The following is a 23800-nucleotide window of genomic DNA, read 5'->3' on the forward strand; positions in this document are numbered from 1 at the left end:
TGGTTTCCAGAATATTAGAATAGCAACATACAAAAAGAGGCCATTCATAGTTTCACAATAAAAAGTGTATAATAAAATAGCAGCAAAAATCACATTACAACTGGACAGTATAACGGTCTACCTCAAAGACTAACTTTAAATAAATCAACAAATACCTTATAAATTCTATCAGCAACATAGCAGAATCTTAGTGACTAACTCATAATAAAAGGACCATAGTGAAACTTTAGCTCATAGCAGCATGTTTGAAGGCAATCGTGGTGATGCCAGGCAGTTTCTTATAATATCAGCATGTAAGTATTCAAAGCTTGTAGACATTTGCTGTGGAATTAAGGAAGTCTGCTTAACATAATCGGAGTCCTCCATAGACAGCAGGATGAATTAGCCATGACACATGGATGACATCATCCAATGGCAACAAATGGACCTATCTCTCTTATACTTTACTGAGCATGTACAGGAGTTCTCACAAGCGTGCTGCATTGTGAGCCTCTTAGTTGACTGAAGAGTTTAGCTTTAGCTAGGTAGTTGACTAATCAGGGAGAAGATGCCATTCACATTCCCTGTCCAGTGACTCTACCAGAGGTTTCAGTTTGTTGATACAATTGTGTAATTATTCTATCATATAGAATTGGTGGGCCATGATATGGGCATTAAGCATGGAGCTCTGAAATACTTTTTTCCCCAAACTGTCTGATAATCCAGGGTCCTTACCTAGAGAAGCTTTAGAGAAGATTGTAATCTTTTTAGCTCGTTTTAGTGCTTATTCTCCCACCACTGACTGGTGTGGTAGCTGAACTATTCCAATCCCTGGAGCCTTTTGTACTCTGTATTTCAGATCCAATTTTCTGGCTACTTGGGTACTGGAGTCCATGCTCTCCAACATTCTCATTTGTAAATTCCACAGAAATGAATGAACTGGGATTGCTGCAGGTTCAGACGGTATTTACAGAATACAAAGTAACCCAACGATCTCGGTACGGGGATCTTTGTCCCCGGAATGGCTGCACCACAGCCATTCCGGGGACACCAGAGAGGTCGGCTTGACGATGCTGTGGTAGCCATCTTGCCCAGGTAAGCGGGAGGAGCCAAGATAGGGGTGCAACAAGCGGGGCAAAGCCGAAGACTGACGGACGCAACACCCGTTCCCCGCGGGTTGAGTCTTTGGGTGCATGGGGCCGGCTGGACTTAGGTGGACCCTTGAGAAGATGAAGGAATCACCGAGATTCAGTCCAAGGTCAGAAGCCAGAGAATCACCAATCACCAGTCCGAGGTTGGAAGCCAAAGAGTCATCAAAAGCTAATCCAAGGTCAGAAGCCAGGAGATCCGACCAAGAAGCTGGAGGATGGAAACAGGAGCAGGACAGGAACTTGGAAGGCAGGAACAGGGCTCGATACCACTAGAGCACCGAAGACCTCACAAGAAGTGAAGCAGACTCGTTGCCAAGTTGAGGAATAGGAAGAGAAAGCTCCTATAAATGGTCCTTGACCCGTGACGTCATCCAGGCAGCTGAAAGGAGTTTAAGTGATGTTGGCCCTTTAAATGTGTGCAAGAGGCACAGCCGCATGCCTAGGAAGGAGACAGCCCGATGTGGGCTGCAGGAAGTGCTGGTGTGCGGCCTGAGTGTCGTCTCTCCCACCGCGGAGCGCAGCAGGTATTCAGCAGCCAAAGTTGCTAGGAAGGAGGGGGCCAGGAGCCTGCATCGGGGACATCTCCCTGCTGCCGCAGAGGTGCCGGAGCAATCTCGGTGCCGGGAGAGAAGGTAGGAGGGGCCAGCTGCAGCCGCCCATGGCTGGGAACTCAGTACGCCCCTTTTTAGGGCACCTCCCTCGAAGTTTGGGTTTGGAAGGGTGGTCCACATGGAATTGGACGAGGAGGTTCCTATCCAAGATATTGGCAAGAGGCTCCCAAGTATTTTCTTCAGGGCCAAACCTTTCCCAGGCTAGTAGGTATTCCCACTTTTTCTTGTTTCCTGATGTCAAGTACCTCTCGGACCTGATAGGTGGAGTTGCCCTCAGTGGAGAGAGGCTGTGGTACAAGTGGCATTCTGGATGGCCATGTCAACACCAATGGTTTTAAAAGGGACACATGGAAGGTGTTGTGGATATTGAGGGATGGAGGAAGTTGAAGTTGATAGGCTACCGCGCCTACACAGCGGAGTATCAGAAATTGACCGATGAAACGAGGAGCAAGTTGCATAGATGGTAGCTTCAAGTGGATAAACCGCGTATTTAGCCATAACTTCTGACCAGGTCTAAGAGGTTGGCTTGGTCTCCGATGATGGTTTAAAACTTTTTGGGCTGCCTGGTTAGCTTTGAGCAAAGCTTGCTGGGTGAAGGTCCAAAAGCGATGTAATTCATCAACAGAGAGCAGAGCTGCCGGTGAAGGGACAGTCATAGGAACTGGCAGAAGTGGACGAGGTGGAAGAGGGTGCTTGCCATAGACCACTTGGAAGGATGAAGAGCTGGTAGCGGCGGAAGGATGAGAACTGAGGGCAAATTTGGCCCAAGGGAGCAGGTCTGTCCAGTCGTCCTGTTTGCTATTAATGTAGGTGCATAGAAATTGTTTGAGGGTCCGATTAGTTCTCTTTACCAGACCATTGGTTTGTGGATGATATGCTGAAATGTATTCCAGGGTGACGTCAAACTTTTGACAGAGTGATTTCCAAAATTTGGCGGTGAACTGGGGTCCCCAGTCAGATAGGATGGCTTTGGGTAGACCATGCAGTCTGAAGACATGATGTACGAATAGCTGGGCTAGCTGAGGTGCAGAAGGTAACCTCGGTAATGGCACAAAATGGGCCATTTTAGAGAACTGATCGACAATGACCCAGATAGTGGTGTTGCCTTTGGAAGGGTGTAAATCAACAATAAAGTCCATTGAGATGTGTGTTCCAGGTTCGTTGGGGACAGGCAGAGGTTGGAGCAGACCCCAAAGCAACCCTAGGGGATTCTTGTGACGGGCACACATCTGGCAAGATTCAACGTGGGATCGAGCATTCTTAGGCATCCCAGGCCACCAGTAATACTAGTGGAGGGTGACCAGAGTCCGATGTTTTCCAGGATGTCCCGAGCTGCGGGAGTCGTGAGCCCAGGTCAAGACCTGATTTCGGAGGCGTGGCAGCACGAAAGTTTTACCTGGTGGAACGAGTGTAGTGGCAGCCAGTACCCGGGATGGGTCAATGACGAAACTGGGAGGTTCTGGCATATCCATGGTGTTGAAGGCTCGAGAGAGCGTGTCCGCTTTCAAATTCTTGACTGCTGGACGATATCGTAAAATGAAGTCGAATCTAGCAAAAAATGGGGCCCAACAGACCTGTCATGGATTGAGAAGTTGCGCCCGATGCAGATATTCTAAATTTTTATGATCAGTATAGACCATAATCTGGTGTTGCCCTCCCTCTAATCAAGGGTGCCATTCTTCGAGGGCGATTTTGATGGCAAGGAGCTCCTTGTTGCCAATGGCATAATTACATTCTGCTGCAGAGAATTGGTAGGAGAAAAAGGTGCAGGGATGTAGTATATGATTGGCAGAGTATTGGCTGAGAATGGCTCCAACTCCTTCGGTGGAGGCATCCACTTCAACAATAAACGGGCGTCGTGGGTCAGGGTGACAAAGGCAGGGCTCGAGGAGAAATACTTCCTTGAGGTGAAGAAAGGCAGATATCGCATCAGGCAGCCAGTGGTTGGGGTCAGTGCCTTTAAGGGTCAGGGCAGTCAGTGGCGCCACAATAGAGGCATAGTTGGAGATGAAGGAACGGTAATAGCGAAACCCAAAAATCGCTGTAGGAGTTTTAGTCCGGAAGGTTGAGGTCAGTCTTGAATGGCTTTCAGTTTCTGTGGATCCATGCGGAACCCTTGACTGGAGACGATATACCCCAAAAATAGGAGAGCTTCTTTTTCAAAGACGCATTTTTCAAGTTTGGCATAGAGTCTATTTTCCCTAAGACAGTGTAGCACCTGAGAGATGTCTTGGCGGTGAGCAGAGAGAGACTTGGAGAAGACTAGGATATCGTCAAGGTAGATGATGACACATTGATATAAGTAGTCTCGGAAGACTTCATTCATTAGGTTTTGGAAGACAGCTGGGGCATTACAAAGGCCAAAGGGCATAACTAGGTACTCATATTGCCCATCCCTGGTATTAAAGGCCATCTTCCATTCATCACCCTCCTTGATACAAATTAAATTGTAGGCTCCCCTAAGGTCCAATTTGGAGAAGACTCGCGCACCTGGAGGACTTGGTTGGACCTTCGGGGACGGCGAACGCAGAGAGCGTCTGAAGGCACTGGAAGTTTTCCTAGAGAACTGAACCTCCCGGGAACATTCTTGAAGGCATCTGTCGATATGCCCGGTCAAGTCAGTGAGGGAGTCCAAGGACTCTGGTAAGTCACTGGCTGCAAGTTCGTCCTTTTTTTTTTTCATTTTAATTTTATTAAATTTTATATATCTTAAAGATACAATATACAGATGTCATAAGAAATATTCTATCTTTCAAATAATATATGTAACAATTTATATCAACAATCTGTTTTTATCTAAAGATTACATTCATAGGAAAAATTTGAGATAAATGAAGTAGTAACTAAAGAAGCAGATATTATTGAAATAAGATATAAATCACATTCTATAATGTGTTGTCTGACTCCATCATAAAAATAGCTTTTATCAGCACACTGGAGTATCTAAGAGTAGGAATCAAGGTAAGAATGCAGTTGTTCTAGTTGATTAAACACGTATTTTGAATCTTGATACGTAATTAAACGACACGGGAATCTTAACATGAACTTAGCCCCTCTTTGTAATACCTCTCCTCTCATAAGCATAAACTTCTTCCTTCTAACTTGTGTGTTTCGAGCAATATCAGGAAATATCCTAATATATGTTTTGATGGATATAAAATAATCTGAGAACTGAATCCCTCTCTGATAAAAATGAGAATTGCACTATAAAAGAGTGGCCCGTGTCTCAATATTCATTTCAAACGATTTTTCCAATAATTCAGTAAGATTCAAATTGATATCTGAATGATTACCTTGTCTTTGATTTTGATTATATTCTGATCCCTGGGGTTGGGGTAAATAATAAATTCTAGAAATTGCAGGTACTGTGGTCTCAGAGTACTTTAATATGTTAATTAAATAACTTTTAAATAGATCCATTGGATCTATGTTCTTATTAGAAACCAAATGTATCCTAGGAAAATTTAGCTTTTCTAATTTGATTTTCTATCATTTCTACCTTGTCCATGTATATTTTTTCTGATTTAATTAAATTAGCCTACACTTTTTCAATTTCATCAATTTTACCTTCTAATGAATTCACTCTTTTGTCTATTTTTTCTACCTTAGTCTGCAAGATCACATTATTATTCAAAGCATCCTGTACCGTAATCACTAAATTATTTATAGATTTTTGCATTGAAATTATCATAGTCCCAATCTCCTCTAGGGTGAATTTCTTTGGAACAATAAATGGTAAATCATTCAAAGTTCTTACTTCTTGGTCTTCAATTCCTTTCTCCATTGGAGCTTTCCGAGGTTCATCCTAGTACGATGAAAACACACCATTTTGTTCCCTGGAACCCTGCCCTTCAGGGTTCACTGAGGAGCAGGATATCCCATCTGCTCCTCTCTGGTCACCAAGTGGTGTGGAAACAGTTCTTAATTTGGAGTCTTCAAGTAGAAGCTCTATCTCTCTACTTCCAGATGGAGGCTCTGGTGTCACTGGCATGCCAGGGCGTAATGATGTTTCATTTGTCTGGAGGATCAGCTCCTGCTCCTGGCTAAATCCTCCTGTGACCTCGCTTCCTGGCGTAATCGGCGGAGTCCTTGTAAAACAGTCCTCTATCCATGGCTGATTCAAATTAATATTTGGAATAGAGGAAAATTATTTCAGTCTAGCTTTCCTCTTTGTGTGTGGCATCACAAAGAGCAAAAAAACAAAAAGGAAAAATCACTATTAAGAATCACTTACTAAGGTATTTATATATCCCTGGAGAGAACTCTTTTCCATACTCGACAGCACAAATTTCTTTTACTCTCCTCCAAAACTCTCGTGGCAGCTGGTTCTTGACAAATATTACTCTAACCACTCTAATCCAGGCTAAGCCGGGCAAAACTGTGTGCCCGTTAGGCATGCATGGCTTTGGCGACACACTGGCAGCAGCGCCACACCGCAAGGGTGCTGGTTTTGTGGGCGCTTCCCTGCTCCTCCCACTAACGGTGTTAGCGGCAAGATTCAAATAAATTAGAAGAAATAGAGAGCTCACCACAAGGTAAGCCTCTTAGTCCAATGAGGAAATACCAGCTGCCTGCGAGTTCGTCCTTAATTCTAGGGTTGAGTCCTTCCAGGAAGATGGTCCTCAGGCATGCAGTATCCCAGTTAAGTTCCGAGGACAATGTTCGGAACTCAATTAACTATTTGGCTAGAGTCCGGGAACCTTGGCACAGGTGTAAAAGAGTCGATCTGGAGGCCGCCTGTTGAGTGGGATTGTCAAAGACGATACAGAAGAGAGCCAAGAACTCACTCAGGTTACGTAGAACAGGATCACCGCGCTCCCACAAGGGAGACTCCCAAGCTAGGGCCTTTCCATCGAGGAGAGACAAGATGCAGATTGTCTTCGTAACGTCGTCTGGGAAGAGGGTTGATTGTAAGCAGAAGTGCATGTTGCACTGATTAATAAAGCCCCTACAGGACCGGGGGTTTTCAGCGAAGCGGAGAGGAGCAGGTAGAGGAATCACCGGACGTACACTGGATGTCGATGGTGCGGCAATAGGCACTGGTGGTGAAGTGGGATTCATAGGTCCAGCAGAGTCCAAACATCGATTCAGGCTTTCTACTGCTGAGGCGAGGGAATCTAGGGCCTTCTGTTGCTCCAGGATCCTTTGTGCTATGCCCAGAATGGCTTGAAGAGCCAAAGCCTCTGTCGGGTCCATGGACTTGGCAATCTGTAGTGTTGGTGGAGGAGAATGTGGACCCCTTGCCCGAGGGGGAGTTGGCACTACCTGAGGGAGTGAACCCCCACAGGTCCCCATCGTCGGGAGGTGAGGCTGAACTGAAGCAAGGGCCAGCTGGAGCTTCACCAATACCAACTCCGTTCCCCACGGGTTGAGCCTTTGGGTGCATGGGCCCGGCTGGACTGGTAGGCCCTTGAGAAGACGAAGGAATAACCGAGCTTCAGTCTGAGATCAGAAGCCAGAGAATCGCCAATCCCCAGTCCGAGGTCAGAAGCCAAAGAGTCGTCAAAAGTCAATCCAAGGTCAGAAGCCAGGAGATCCGTCCAAGAAGCTGGAGGATGGAAACAGGAGTAGGACAGGAACTCGGAAGGCAGGAACAGGATTCGGAAGGCAGGAACAGGTCTCGATACCACCAGAGCGCCGAAGATCTCACAAGAAGTGAAGCAGACTCGTTGCCAAATCGAGGAATAGGAAGAGGAAACTCCTATAAATAGTCCCTGACCCGTGATGTCATCCAGACAGCTGAAAGGAGTTTAAGTGATGTTGGCCCTTTAAAGGTGTGCAGGAGGCATGGCCGCACGCCTAGAAAGGAGACAGCCCGATGTGGGCTGCAGGAAGTGCTGGCATGCAGCCCGATGCTGCGAAGAGGAGGCCGAGTGTCATCTCTCCTACCGCGGAGCACGGCAGGGGTTCAGCAGCCAAAGCTGCTAGGAAGAAGGGGACCAGGAGCCTGCGTCGGGGACATCTCCCTGCTGCCACGGAGGTACTGGCAGCAGTCCCAGTGCTGGGAGAGAAGGTAGGGGGAGCCAGCTGCAGCTGCCTGCAGCTGGGAACTCTAACAATTTTGTATTGAAAAAGGTAGGTAATAAATCCAAATAGAAAATAAACAAAAAATCTAGATGCTTAATCAAAGGACTTAGGCCTAGAATCATCAAACCATGATATATTTTCGCAGGAGGGGTCCCACTATTGCGGAGGATGGAGGGGGGGGGGGGGTCACTGCAATTATCGTGGCTATATGGAGTGTACTTTCTGTCGCAGCCAAACACCGCAACACAAAAGAACGTGGTGAGCAACCCTTTAACACGATGGCAGCTCTAATCTCATAGGACTGCCATCATTCTTAAAGGGCCACTGGCCCCAAACAAAAAGGTTGAGTGGGGGGTCAGTGCTGACCCCTGTTTCAACCCAGGGCTGCCAGATGAGGCAGCCTCAACTCCCCCAAAATAAAAAAGTTTAAATTATGTACGTGGTGGCAGCCCCCCTTCCCCCCCCCCCCACCAAGTCCAATCCCCCCCACCCCCTTCGGGCCTTCATGTTACATCGAGGCATTCATTCTGTGGATTTACCAGCTGCTCTGCACTTCTGCCATTCCGGTTCCCCTTCCCTATGCACCACTCCATTCCCCCCCCCCCCCCCCCGAGTCTGACTCCATCTCCATCCCCGTGATGACATCTAAGGGCGTCGAGGGGGTTACAAGAGCTGCGCAGGGAACTGGAGGCGCCGCGCGCCGGCGTTGTACGCCAAAGGAGTGCAACAAAGGGGTTTGCCCCTTTGTGAGCCCCTTCGTGCAGCCCCAAAACCGAAGATTTGAATAATGGTGTCATCATCATCAACAGTTACTACAGGTCAATCATTTTCTACAAATAAGATCCCAGTCTTGACTAACCGAGGAAAATATATGTTAAACTACAACCTGGATAAGATTCAACCTCCTTTAAAACAGTCAGCAAGGATAAAAAAAGAACCCAATCCAAACTTAATTAAGATTGATACAAAAAGTCTGAATTTTATGAGTAATTGTTTAGTGTTATCTTTTATATTGATAAATATTCAAGAGATTACAAAGAAAACGATAATTATTGATGATATGTTAAAGGATTATATGCCTGATTTTATAGCTATAACTGAGATATGGCTCAAAAAAACAGACCCTGTGGTATTAAATCAGATTGCGAATGAGAAATATAAGGTAGACTCTATCCCCAGACCATTTAGGAAAGGCGGAGGCCTAATGCTGATAAGTAAAAAAAGCTTAAATCTAAATAGTATCGCATTAGAATCTCCAGAGAAACATGAAATTGCATTATTTGAATCTAAAAACTTACAAATCTGCCTAGTATACTGCCCTCCAGGGTTGTTAGAATGTAATATTTCCCCAATCATTGGATGTCTGGCTTCAATTATTAATCCCGACAAACCCGCTATCCTATTAGGAGATTTCAATCTTCATATGAATGTCTCACCACGATCATTGTCCTGTAACACTTTTGTGGAAGCTCTTCAAGCACTAGGATTTGATTTATTAACTCTGAATACCACCCACAAAGGTGGACACACACTTGACCTGATTTTTGTAAATTCAAAAGTAACTAAAACGATTAGAACAAGCATCAACCCAGTCCCGTGGTCAGATCACTTCTTACTACAATCAAATTTAACTTTTATTAATCACGTTATAAATGAACCAAACAAAAAACTTTCCTTTCAGTATAGAAAACCGTATAATATAGAGCAGCTCCAGAAAGAATTGTCCGAGCATTTTCCAAATACAAATATTACCTCTAGTGAAAAGGCAACCGGAGATTGGTATAAAATAACACAGGAAATAGAGAAAATAAATCCTCTTAAAACAAAATTTGTGAAAGAGACAAAAAAAACAGAACCCCTGGTACAATAGCGAATTAAGACTAGTTAAAACTGTGTTAAGGAAAAAAGAAAGAGAATGGCAAAAAACTCACTCAGCATTAGCTTTAACCAACTATCACATTCAACTAGCTTATTATAGAAAATTGATTAACAGCACAAAAAAGAATTATTATGATGCCAAAATTCAGAGATTTTCAAACAATTAAAAGAAATAGGTATAACTGACACCGCCCTCTCCTGGTTCAAATCATACCTTTCCAACAGGCAATACCAAGTAAAAAGCGGGCCCTGCCAATCAAAACCTGTCAACCTGCAACAAGGAGTCCCCCAAGGCTCCGCCCTATCCTCCACCATGGTCAATATATACCTTTTACCCCTCTGCCAACTGCTATCAAAACTCGGCCTCCCACACTTCATATATGCCGACGATGTTCAGATCCTGATTTCTGTAACCGACACCGTACCCATGGCCCTAAAAACTTGGGAAACCGCTCTAGCAGCCATCAGCTCCCTACTTGCCAACAATTATTTAGCACTCAATACCTCCAAAACGGAGCTCCTCTTCATCTCACCCCCTCACAGCAACCACTATTCCACCCTCCACCCACCCCCACATTCACCCAACAAGTGCGAAGCCTTGGTGTCGTTCTTGACAACCACCTTAACTTGAAGAAATTCATTAACTCAACATTGAAAGAGGATTTCTTCAAGCTCCACACATTCAAAAAACTGAAACCCTTACTCCACATTAACGATTTCCGCACAGTCCTGCAAGCTACCATTCTTGCCAAGCTTGACTATTGTAATGCCATCCTCCTAGGCCTCCCCAAAAATGCCCTACAGCCCTTACAGATGTTCCAAAATTCAGCAGCGCACATACTCACCAATGCCCACCGAGGAGATCACATCACCCCCGTCCTCAAGCATCTACACTGGCTGCCAATCAACTCCAGGATCATTTACGAAACACTCACCCTCATCCACAAAACCACCTACAACCAAGACATGACATGGTTCAAAGATCACCTCCAACTCCGCCCCCATAACAGACCCACCAGGGCGCAGCACCTTGCCACTATGCACACTCCCTCTCCAAAGCTGTCCAAACTTAAATCCACCAAAACACATGCCCTCTCCCTAGCCGGACCCACCCTCTGGAACAGAATGCCCCCAAACCTGCGCTTAGAATCTTGTCAAAAAGATTCAAACAGAACCTCAAGACCTGGCTCTTTAAACAGGCTTTCACCTAATCCCCCCTCACAATCCCCTTGTTACCACCCTTTCACTCCTTTAATATACTATCATCCTACACAGTATGTTCCAGCTAGTTCCCCCCTTCCCCCGTTCACTCTCCCATTACACATCTTACCTAAACCATATCACCTGCTACCATTCACTCACTTCTTCCATAATCTCTTCCAGGTATATCTCATTACACCTGACCTCCCTTCCCCTGGCTTAAGTCCGATTTCCTATGACATTTGTTACTATTATGCCTTGTTACCCACTTTTAACTTAACTGCTACAACATAATCACTGTAAAAATGTTCCCTGCCACCTATTCCAAGTATTCATGTTCTTATGTTCATGCTTACATTGAATTAATGTTCTCTTTATAACCAGTTCGCTGTATAGCATGTTGTGTTACTTGTTCAAGCTTATCACGGTTTACACAATCCCAAAGTTTTATTTGAGATTGTAACTAAACTAACTAGTGATCTCTGGAAGAGTCAGAATCTCGCTGTAATGAAGTTGCTCTATTTTTCAAGAACAAAGAAGAAAGCTTAATAGGGACTTTAGACCACAAACAATTAATATGTCCAAGAGAGATATGCCAGCGTGGTCAGAATTTGAGAGCACATCTAAGACAGAAATAGAAAGTTTGATCAAGAAGTTAAATCCAGCTAATCATCTGTTAGATCTGATTAAAGCAATGTGTAGAAATTACCAGCCCCTTTTTAGTAGCTTTAGTGAATCAATCCCTATATGAAGGCAACATTCCTGCAATATTAAAAAATGCTATAGTAAAGCCCATCTTGAAACAAAAGGATCTAGACTCGACTAACTTAAAAAATTATAGACCGATATCAAATTTACCCTTTTTGGCCAAAATAATCGAAAAAGTAGTTAACAGACAAGTGACCACCTAGAAACAAATGAGGTTTTATATTCATTCGTCGCCACACAGTTTTCAAAGATTATATAGCACTGAGACACTGTTACTTTCCTTATCCTGAGAGGATTTGATAGAGGCCAAAGATATCTGCTTGTAATGTTGGATCTTTCAGCCACATTTGATACAGTAGACCACAACATTCTCCTTATGAGATTCCAGGCTATAGGGCTGACCAATAGCACCCTGAAATGGTTTACATCGTTTCTGGATAACAGAACATTCACAATGAAAATTAAAGATCGTACTTCAGATAAGATAAATTTAGCCACTGGAGTGCCACAGGTTTTCTGCCTTCTCGGCCACCCTTTTTAATATTTATTTGCGCCCCCCTGTGTCACCTGCTAACTGGTCTTAGTTTAACTTATTTCATTTATGCTGATGATATTCAGATTTTGTTTCCAATTTAACACAGTTTAGAAGATACTTTTAGGCATGTTGAAATGTATTTAAAAATAATTGGTCAGCTACTTTCCCAAATGAAATTGATTTTAAATTTAGATAAAACCACTTTTATGGTTTTAGATGGAACAAATATCAACTCAGAGCAGAAAGTAATTATTCTGAATAATAAGTTAGTTGATGCAGTGTTGTGATCCCGGGTCGGCCCCGGGACCACCACTCACCCCCCATCTTGGCCGCTTCCAACTCCGTCTGTCCTGCAAAGGCCTCAGACACGGCGCTTCCGCTCCGGAGGAGACGCCGGTGTCCTCCCGCGGCTGGCTCCGCCCCGTAGGCGCGCACTCGCGCTAGGGATCCAGATTTAAAGGGGCCAGCGCGGGATGACGTCAGACGCTGCAGGGCTAGCTGACGGATGACGTCAGACGCTGCAGGGCTAGCTGGAGCCTTCCCTTGCCTTGCAACAAGGTTCTTCAGGTTTCCTGACTGCTAGTTGCTGCATACTTCTGATTGTCTTCTGACCTCTGGCTTTCGACCCGGCTTTGTTCCACAACCTCGTCTCCAGCTTCAGTCCCTGGCTTGGCTTGTCTTCTGACCTCTGGCTTTCGACTCGGCTTTGTTCCACAATCTCGTCTCCAGCTTCAGTCCCTGGCTTGGCTTGTCTTCTGACCTCTGGCTTTCGACCCGGCTTTGTTCCACAACCTCGTCTCCAGCTTCAGTCCCTGGCTTGGCTTGTCTTCTGACCTCTGGCTTTCGACTCGGCTTTGTTCCACAATCTCGTCTCCAGCTTCTGTCCCTGGCTTGGCTTGTCTTCTGACCTCTGGTTCCGACCCGGCTTCGTCCCTGGATCCTGCCTTTGTCTTCCTCCACACCTCTGGTACCCGGTGCTCCTTGGCCCAGAAGATTCGCCTAAGTCCCAGCGGCCGGGCTCCTACGGGCTCCTCCCGGGGGGGGTACCAGCTTCCAGGGTGAAGTCTCTTCTACCACCTGGATCCAACTGTCATCCGTCTCTTCAGCCATTGCCTAGGGTTTCTGGTCGCATAGGACTCCCCAGTCCGACGGGCCTCAGACTCCCGGTGACGAGGCCTCCCCTGAGTTTCTTCCGAGCCGCCTCCCGGCTGGGACGCTTACTGTGGTCCTCCATAGCATACCATCCTCTGTCCCAACCGGCTCAAGGGTCCACTTCCCGCAACAGGTTGCAAGGCCATGGACCCGGCGGATCTCACAGGTCTGAAAGCCATCCCAGGCATTGCCCAGAGGTTACAGCAGCAACAGAATTGCCTCGACACCCTGATGACGACAGTACAAAGATTAGCGGACCATGTCGAGGGGGCACCTGCCGCCAGTCCTTCGGCTCCAACACCTGGGCCCGATTCCGGACCGCCCGTTCCTGTACAGATGCCTGCTCCTTCGCGGTATTCCGGGGACGCAAAGTCGTGTCAAGGTTTCCTCAACCAGTGCTATATTCGCTTCAACCTGCTGCCCACTCAGTTTCCCACCGACCATGTCAAGATAATATGATCAAATTTGATTTAATGACTGGAAAAGGAACAGTGTGCAAATCCAAGGCTCTCGTGCTAAACTTTCAAAAGGGAAACTTTGATAAAATGAGAAAAATTGTTAGAAAAAAACTGAAAGGAGCAGCTACAAAAGTAAAAAATGTCCAAGAGGCATGGTCATTGTTAAAAAATACCATTCTAGAAGCACAGTCCAGATGTATTCCACACATTAAGAAAGGTGGAAAGAAGGCAAAACGATTACCGGCATGGTTAAAAGGGGAGGTGAATGAAGCTATTTTAGCCAAAAGATCTTCATTCAAAAATTAGAAGACGGATCCAACAGAAGAAAATAGGATAAAGCATAAACATTGGCAAGTTAAATGTAAGACATTGATAAGACAGGCTAAGAGAGAATTTGAAAAGAAGTTGGCTGTAGAGGCAAAAACTCACAGTAAAAACGTTTTTAAATATATCCGAAGCAGAAAGCCTGTGAGGGAGTCAGTTGGACCGTTAGATGATCGAGAAGATAAGGCCATCGCGGAAAGATTAAATGATTTCTTTGCTTCGGTGTTTACTGAAGAGGATGTTGGGGAGGTACCCGTAATGGAGAAGATTTCATGGGTAATGATTCAGATGGACTGAATCAAATCACGGTGAACCTAGAAGATGTGGTAGACCTGATTGACAAACTGAAGAGTAGTAAATCACCTGGACCGGATGGTATACACCCCAGAGTTCTGAAGGAACTAAAAAATGAAATTTCAGACCTATTAGTAAAAATTTGTAACTTATCATTAAAATCATCCATTGTACCTGAAGACTGAAGGATAGCAAATGTAACCCCAATATTTAAAAAGGGCTCCAGGGGCGATCCGGGAAACTACAGACCGGTTAGCCTGACTTCAGTGCCAGGAAAAATAGTGGAAAGTGTTCTAAACATCAAAATCACAGAACATATAGAAAGACATGGTTTAATGGAACAAAGTCAGCATGGCTTTACCCAGGACAAGTCTTGCCTCACAAATCTGCTTCACTTTTTTGAAGGAGTTAATAAACATGTGGATAAAGGTGAACCGGTAGATATAGTATACTTGGATGTTCAGAAGGCGTTTGACAAAGTTCCTCATGAGACGCTTCTAGGAAAAGTAAAAAGTCATGGGATAGGTGGCGATGTCCTTTCGTGGATTGCAAACTGGCTAAAAGACAGGAAACAGAAAGTAGGATTAAATGGACAATTTTCTCAGTGGAAGGGAGTGGACAGTGGAGTGCCTCAGGGATCTGTATTGGGACCCTTATTGTTCAATATATTTATAAATGATCTGGAAAGAAATACGACAAGTGAGATAATCAAATTTGCAGATGACACAAAATTGTTCAGAGTAGTTAAATCACAAGCAGATTGTGATAAATTGCAGGAAGACCTTGTGAGACTGGAAAATTGGGCATCCAAATGGCAGATGAAATTTAATGTGGATAAGTGCAAGGTGATGCATATAGGGAAAAATAACCCATGCTATAATTACACAATGTTGGGTTCCATATTAGGTGCTACAACCCAAGAAAGAGATCTAGGTGTCATAGTGGATAACACATTGAAATCGTCGGTGCAGTGTGCTGTGGCAGTCAAAAAAGCAAACAGAATGTTGGGAATTATTAGAAAAGGAATGATGAATAAAACGGAAAATGTCATAATGCCTCTGTATCGCTCCATGGTGAGACCGCACCTTGAATACTGTGTACAATTCTGGTTGCCGCATCTCAAAAAAGATATAATTGCGATAGAGAAGGTACAGAGAAGGGCTACCAAAATGATAAGGGGAATGGAACAACTCCCCTATGAGGAAAGACTAAAGAGGTTAGGACTTTTCAGCTAGGAGAAGAGATGACTGAGGGGGGATATGATAGAGGTGTTTAAAATCATGAGAGGTCTGGAATGGGTAGATGTGAATCGGTTATTTACTCTTTCGGATAGTAGAAAGACTAGGGGGCACTCCATGAAGTTAGCATGGGGCACATTTAAAACTAATCGGAGAAAGTTCTTTTTTACTCAACGCACAATTAAACTCTGGAATTTGTTGCCAGAGAATGTGGTTAGTGCAGTTAGTATAGCTGTGTTTAAAAAAGGATTGGATAAGTTCTTGGAGGAGAAGTCCATTACCTGCTATTAAGTTCACTTAGAGAATAACCACTGCCATTAGCAGTGGTTACATGGAATAGACTTAGTTTTTGGGTACTTGCCAGGTTCTTATGGCCTGGATTGGCCACTGTTGGAAACAGGATGCTGGGCTTGATGGACCCTTGGCCTGACCCAGTATGGCATTTTCTTATGTTCTTATGTTCTTACATTATTTCCCTCTTGGATGGGAAGCCCTTGGCTTGGGCCTCGTCCCTCTGAGAACGCCAGGATCCTCATTTGGCCAATCTGGTTCAGTTTGTCAAGTCTTTCCGAAGAGTCTTCGATGAGCCATCCCGTGCTTCCACGGCTGCGTCTGAACTACTCCAGTTACGGCAGGGGAACCGCCCCTTGGAGGAGTATGCTGTGGAATTTCAGACCCTTGCCACTGAATTGGGTTGGAGAGCCGATAGTTTGCATGGTATATTCCTGAAAGGGCTCTCACCACGACTCCGAGATGAATTGGCGGCCCAAGATCTTCCGGTCGATCTCAGCAAGCTTATTGATCTGGCTGGTCGAGTGGACCGTCGCATTCAGCGCCGTTTCCGGGAGCGGAGCCCCAGAACCACACCTCCTCATGTCAGGCAGCCTCCTCCCGCTCCTCCTAACTCTCAGGGTGAAGAACCCATGCAGTTGGGTCAAGGTGCTATTTCCCAAGAGGAGCGAAGACGGCGTCGCTCCCAGGGCCTGTGTCTCTACTGTGGCGGTAAGGGGCACTTCCTGGCCCGTTGCACCGAGCGTCCGGGAAACGCCCAAACCTAGAGTCTAGTGGGGAGTTGATTCTAGGCAATACCACATCTAACTCCCCATGTACCGTTCCGGTAACCTTGCGCCTCCCGGAGGCCTGCTTGACTCCGGAGCCGGGGGGAATTTTATCCTCCGAGACCTAGTACAGCAACGTCAACTTGAGATACAGCCTCAGGATCCACCCATACGAGTGTCCTCTATTCAAAGACCCCACTCCCAGGGACAATCTCCACTCGGACTCGCCCTCTTATGCTCCAGGTCGCTCTTCTCCATACTGAGGAGATCTCATTCCTCATCCTAGAGAAATCCATACATCCCGTCATCCTAGGCCTGCCTTGGCTGCGGAAACACTCGCCTGTGATAAATTGGGACTCCCTCCAGATCACGTCCTGGGGCCCCACCTGCTTCCGTCAGTGTCTCCCTGCCCATCCTCAACCCACGCTTCCACTCTTAGCGGCCCCTCTAGCAGTACCTCCACAGTACCACGCCTTCCGAGACGTTTTTTCCAAGGAGAAAGCCGAATTACTCCCTGAACATCGGCCCTTTGACTGCGCCATCAATATGCTCCCGAGCACCACGCCACCCCATGGATGAGTATACCCGCTGTCCCTCCCAGAGACCCAGGCCATGTCCGCGTATATCAAGGAAAACCTGGAGTGAAGGTTCATCAGACCGTCGAATTCACCGGCCGGAGCCGGGTTCTTCTTCGTGGGAAAGAAGGATGGGTCTCTTCGACCCTGTATCGATTACCGCGGCCTGAATCGCATTACACGACGTGATCGCTACCCATTTCCTTTGATTCCCGATCTACTGGACCGCCTTCAAGGAGCCAAAGTATTCACAAAGCTGGACCTCAGAGGGGCTTATAATCTGGTAAGAATCCGTCCTGGAGACGAGTGGAAGACCACATTTAACATGAGAGACGGTCATTACGAATATCTCGTCATGCCTTTCGGTCTCTGTAATGCCCCAGCTGTGTTCCAGAACCTCATGAATGAGGTGATAGTCTATCTAGATGATGTGCTGATATACTCTCGGGACCCAGAGTCGCACCGTCAACACGTTCGTCGAGTACTTCAGAAACTGAGGGAAAATCGGCTTTATGCCAAATTGGAAAAATGCCAATTTGAACAAGAATCACTACCCTTCCTAGGGTACATCGTGTCCTCCACAGGTTTCCATATGGACCCGAGAAGGTTGCCGCCATCAAGAACTGGCCTCAACCGGTGGGAGTTAAGGCACTGCAATGCTTCCTGGGTTTTGCCAATTTCTACTGCCAATTTATCCCGCACTATTCCAGCTTGATGGCCCCGCTGATGGCCCTTACTAGGAAGGGCGCCGACACCAGGAAATGGCCGCCTACCGCCATACAAGCCTTCCAGGATCTCAAGAGTGCATTCCTGCATGACACCTGCCTCCGACACCCGGATCCTCAGGGCCAATTCATTGTGGAGGTCGACGCCTGTGACGTGACGGTCGGAGCCGTTCTTAGCCAGCTTTCTAAGAATGGTAAATCCCTGCCATGCTCATATTTCTCACATAAGTTTTCTCCCGCAGAGAGAAATTACGGTATTGGGGACAAAGAATTACTAGCCATTAAATTAGCTTTCGAGGAGTGGCGTCAATTGCTGGAGGGGGCCCAGCACCCAATAATCGTCTACACGGACCATAAAAACCTGGAATACCTGTGTCGCACCCAGCGTCTCAATCCCCGGCAGGCGCGCTGGTCCCTCTTCTTCAGCCGGTTCAATTTCTCTCTCCACTACAGACCAGCAGCTAAGAATGTCAGGGCGGAAGCTCTCTCCCGCGCCACGGAGACTGATGATACCATCAAAACCCCCCAATACATCCTGGAACCAGCCAAAGTTCTCGTGGCTGCGTCTGAAGTGGTTCCTGCGGATAAGACGGTGGTTCCCACTCGCTCACGGAAAAAGGTATTAGCATGGGCCCACAATTCGCTGACAGCTGGACACCTTCTCCCAAGCCACGATAATCTCAGGATGACTGGAAAGCAAAAAATCCAAGATATGGATAATTGGAGATTTTTTAAACCTTATTAGTTACATTAAAGAATTAATCTGCTGTTTTGAAATATTATATTTGGGGGTTTGGGAAATTTATAAAAATGTAAATGATGTTTTAATTATAGGATGTTCTAGTCATCAGCTGTTTTGAAATATTTATTCCTTTTATTAGTATGGTTTTACTATTACGATTGATGTTTTATTTTTCTTGATTTTCTTGTTTGTTGGTCATTCTGTGTTCTGTATGTGTGACCAAGATGAGAGATTCTGCTAGTCAGTGTTTCCCAACCGATCTGCTGCAGTAGGGCCCCAGGTGTGCCGCAGCTGCAGAGCCCATAATGCAACTTGTCTTTAAAAAAATCAATGCCAGGAGTGAGGCACAAAAACTAGATGTAGGAGCGCATGTGCACTGCCACAGCAGGAAGCAGACTCAAAGCCACTGAGTGTGCAAGCAGGAGGGAGGGATCAGGCTCACAGCCCCCAGGAAGGAGATAGAGATAGTGAGAGAGAGAGCGCTATAAGAGGGAGAATAACATCTGTAAGAGGGGCACTTTCAACTCAGGGTGGGGGGTAGTAAATTACATTAGTCTGCTTAGGGTGCTACAGACCCTTGCTTGGCCCTGCTGCTGGTGGCAATTGGAGGAGGCCAAGAGCAGGGCAGCACACAGTAGAGCTCACAACCCTCACAAAAGTGAATGAATTCTACTAAACAGAAAGGGGGCAAGTAAGGAAACTGTTTTAAGTCTCTGCAATGTACTTGTAAGGCATGAAATCCTTCCTATCTCTCTCTCTGCCCCTCCCTCCACCAAACCCAATCTGCAGAGCTCTTCCATTGCCCCATCATAGCCTTCTCCTTGCTCTTCCGTTCCATCAAATTCTTCCCCTTTCCATCCATGGAGCAACAGAATGGGGCAATGGAACCAAGGGCCACAGTTTAAGCAAACTTAATAAATATAAATTCAAAGAGAGTACATTTTTGGCTTTTATTATTAAAATGTGCTGTGGCCACTGCTGTGCGTGTTGTGTGGAGGGGGCCAGATGTGCCTTTCTGTGTAGGGCTCTACAGTTGTCTGGCTTGTTCTCTTTTCAATAGAAGGTGCATTGATCTTCCAGGGCCAGTTGTAATATTTGTAGTACTGCTTTTTCCTGGGTAGGGTGGTTACTGTTTGAGCCCTGGGAATAGACTGAATGTTCAGACTGGATTTCCTAGGGCTCTTGTATAAACTAAAATGCAGTAATACCTGTTCGCTGAATTATTAATGTCCTGCATTTTTCTTAGTTCCAGTTTTTTATGACAATACTATACTTAGTGTACTATTTAAAAATCTACTGGCAAACATAATATAGTTTTCTGTGTGTTTAACTTTTCAAATTATATATGGAGTGAAAGGAAGTATCTGTCCAGGGTGCCAAACGCTTTAGCTTTGCCACTGTTAAAGCCTGCTTATTTCATAAGAGGGCACAACTAGCAGATGTTTCTCAGTTGATTGCAGAATCTATCTAAGGATATACAATACTCTTGAACAGAATTTCTCAAGAACAAAAGCCTTAACAGTAATAATATTTTAAACTTAACATGCATTTCAAGTGGCAACCAATGTAGACCTATCCACTGGGGAAGTGATATGGTCAAACCTACTGCAAGCAGAGATTAAACATGTGGTTCTGTTTTAAATGGTCTGAAGTGCCTTCAAATGATTTTTTGGAAGACTCACATATAATGAATTATAATAATTAGCAGTGTCAATATACAATAAGTGCTTGAACCAGTAGTTGAATATCGGCTGGAGGGAGGATATATTTAAGATGCCTAACCAGGCAGAATCTATAAAAAGAGGACTAACGATAGAATCTAAAATAAGACCAAGGTTTCGTACTTTAAACTTCAAAGGGAAACAATGATTGCCCATCTGTAAGCCATGCAAATCGCTCGCCCTGATTACTTCAGGGCGAGCATATTCTTATGCATCCTTGCTTGAACTGCACCCAGTTCATCTACTAATTTGACAAGGTCACTTATAGGGACTGATCAACAGCAAGAAATAGTTATATGTCACCTGCATACATTTTGTATTGCATACTAGAAGAGGCAACAATCTTACCAAGTGGGCTGAGATAGACATTAAATAGCACTGCATATAGCACAGACCTCTGCAGCACACCTGATACAAGCCATGGAGCTGGGAATAGTATGGGAAGGGTCAGCTTAGGAGGTTTTCACTGTGTGGATGAGCTGGTGTGGGCATGCACGGTTATGCATATGGATCAATGTGGGTACAAGGAGAATGAATGGATGAGAGGGAGCCAGGTTTGGTGCCTGATATAGTATGGTTCGGAATATGTGTAAAGCATAGAGACAGAAGATGTAGGGGGCGGGGACCAAACGAGAGACAGCCACTGCCAGGGTCAAATCTGTGCTAGTGCTAAAAGATCTATTTTGAACATTTTGTGAAGGAAGCAGATAGTATGGTTTGGCAAGCATGGTTAGAATGGTATTGTGAAGGAGTAGCCATACCACCACTCCTTAACCTGTGTGGGCCAGGCTAGATTTCTGGTCCACCTCAAATCCCCACAGAGGGAGAGAGCTCTGTGGATGAAACCCTGCTGGGCAGGAAGAGTCCTGTGGGTGGAACCCAACTGGGGAGGTTAAGAGGCAGAGCCCAGCTAGGATCAGCAGGCCCAGATCGCTAGGAGACAGCAGCTCCTGTATCCATTACTGACCTAAGGTGACTCCTGTATATGAATGGTGATTGTTAATGCGATTACCACTGAAAGTAAGCAGATATGCTGTGATTTCATGTGCACTGTAAATAAAAGTCCTCAAAGAAGCATTGACCACTCATTTACCGAGGCATAGTTATATAAATCAAAGTAGAAATAGGAATGGATTTGTGTGTGAATAAACTAATGTTGTGGATGATAGGAGGGTTTACAGGTAAGTATGACTATGAGGGTTTAATCGAGTGTGATTTAGTGTACGAGGAGTATACGTAATCAAAGGCTGAGCAGGGAACAAAGTATGGCTATGAGTGGCCTCGGATTTGTTTTATTGTCATTTATAGCAGCAAGCACTGAGGCATGTTATATGCCCATTATAACAGCAGAGTACTGATATGTGTTGTATATACACCTTGGCACTCCTTGCCATGAGGGGTGTTATAAAGTATATGGTGAAAGAATAAGTATCATTCTTGTATTTCAGGAAGTTTTGTTGCAATGCAGATAGAAATTTGACAGCAATGTGTTATTCCCTTTTCACAGATCCAGAAAGTTATGCCCAATGACTCGTTTTATTTCTCCATCCTACGCAATCCAGTTCACCTCATGGAGTCCTCATTTGCTTACTACAACAACGCTCCAGCCTTCCAAAAGGCCAGGACCCTGGATAAGTTTTTGGACCAACCTTTACAATTTTATAATGCCTCAGAAGAACAGAGTGGTTTTGTTAAGAATCTCATGACTTTTGACTTTGGTTTCAACCACAATGGCAATTCTTCAGCCAAAGATGCTCAACTAAACATTGAAGCAATCGGGAATATGTTTGACCTGATACTGATTGCAGAGTACTTTGATGAGTCCATGGTTCTGCTGAAGGAGGCTCTGTGCTGGAACTTGGATGATGTGGTATATTTCCCCCTCAATAGCAGAAGTAAGCAGAGGAGGACTCCCCTTTCAAACACCACCATAGAAAAGATCAAGAGCTGGAACAAACTGGACTGGGAGCTCTATATTCACTTCAACAGGACTTTCTGGGAAAGGATTGATCAAACTATTGGAAGAGAAAGAATGCAGCAAGAAGTGAAGAAACTGCGTAAGAGGCGGGAGGAGCTGGCTAGAACATGTCTCCAAGGAGAGGGCATGACTGATCCACAGCAAATCAAAGATTTGTTACTGATACCACTGCAGTATGGAAAAGCCAGGATCCTTGGCTATAACCTCATGCCAGGGCTGGATAAGGTAACAAGACAGCAGTGTTTAAGATTAATCATCCCAGAAGACAAGCACAAATGTTTACTGTACAACAAGCAGTTCTCCCAAAAGGCAAGGAAAATTGCTAGATAATTTGGAAATTGACCTCTTCGCAACCTTAATTTTGAATTTAGGAGACTAAATCAGCCACACTAAGGTATCTGCTCCCAGTCAAAGCAACCCCCATCAAAAGCTGGACACCCCCCATCCAGGACAGAATCCAATTGAAAACATCTATAGTGAAGGGCAGACCCCGCCCCAGTAAAGATGAGGCCGTCCCTAAAACCCCCATTCCTATCTCTCCAGAATGATTCCTTACCATTTTGAAGAGTCTGGATCTCACCAGCAGGAGGAATGTTAAAGCTCCCTGCACTCTGATGAGTAACGTCATTTAGGAGGAGGAGCAGGAATAGCCTACAGGTTAGAGCAGTGGACTATGAACCAGGAGACCAGGATTCAAGTCCTGCTGTCACTCCTTGTGACCTTGGGCAAGTCACTTTACCCTCCATGGCCTCAGATACAAACTTAGATTGTAAGCCCTCTGGGGATAGAGAAATACCTACAGTGCCTGAATGTAAACCAATGTGATATCTCAATTGAAATCAAATGTCGGTATATAAAAATAAATAAATAGCAGCAAAGTGCTGCTAGACAGTCTCATTCATCATAGTATAGCAGTGCTGGCAGGACAACTCTCATATCCATCCTGCTGGTGAGATCCAGACTCTTCAACATGGTAAGGAATCATTCCGGAGAGATAGGTATGGGGGTTGTAGGGCTGGATTGGTAGATTACCAGACTTGATGGTGGGGACCAGCTTTTGAGGTTGCTGTGATGAGTGTGGGGGTGCCTTATTTTGAGATGGAGAGTACCTCGAAGTCACCTGTGCTAAATGGCTCTTTCACATCTTCTGACCCCAGTTTAGTCTGCACTGTAGGGCTTTAGTCATAGCCTGTTAATCCAGGAGCACTCTAAACATAAATGACCTTAGTATGTATGCTCAAAGTTATTCACCTGAGTAAACAGCGATTTACCTTTGTGAATTGGCCTGGCTAAAAATTATCATCCAGCTAACAGTGTGCAGAAGTTTTCATACCACACGGCTTAAAAGAGGCAGACCTGGAGCGTGTTTATGTTGGGAAAGGAATAGCGTGTGTGTATACCTTTAGGCATGCAGTTTTGTCCCTGTAACTCCTGGGCTAGTTATTC

At 45.3% G+C, this 23800-nt stretch overlaps 1 protein-coding gene across 1 annotated transcript in view; it reads left to right on the plus strand.

Moving 5' to 3' along the window:
• LOC115099529 (galactose-3-O-sulfotransferase 2-like) overlaps positions 1–23036 on the plus strand; it is a 41743-nt gene extending 18707 nt beyond the window's left edge. Inside the window, exon 5 of the mRNA XM_029617220.1 lies at positions 21884–23036. Within this exon, the coding sequence (XP_029473080.1) occupies positions 21884–22684 (801 nt within the window). The 3' untranslated portion in view covers positions 22685–23036. The remainder of the gene's footprint in view (positions 1–21883) is intronic.
• The last annotated feature ends 764 nt before the right edge of the window (positions 23037–23800 follow it).

This window comes from Rhinatrema bivittatum, chromosome 9, assembly GCF_901001135.1.
Source record: "Rhinatrema bivittatum chromosome 9, aRhiBiv1.1, whole genome shotgun sequence".
NCBI classification, from domain to species: Eukaryota; Metazoa; Chordata; class Amphibia; order Gymnophiona; family Rhinatrematidae; genus Rhinatrema; species Rhinatrema bivittatum.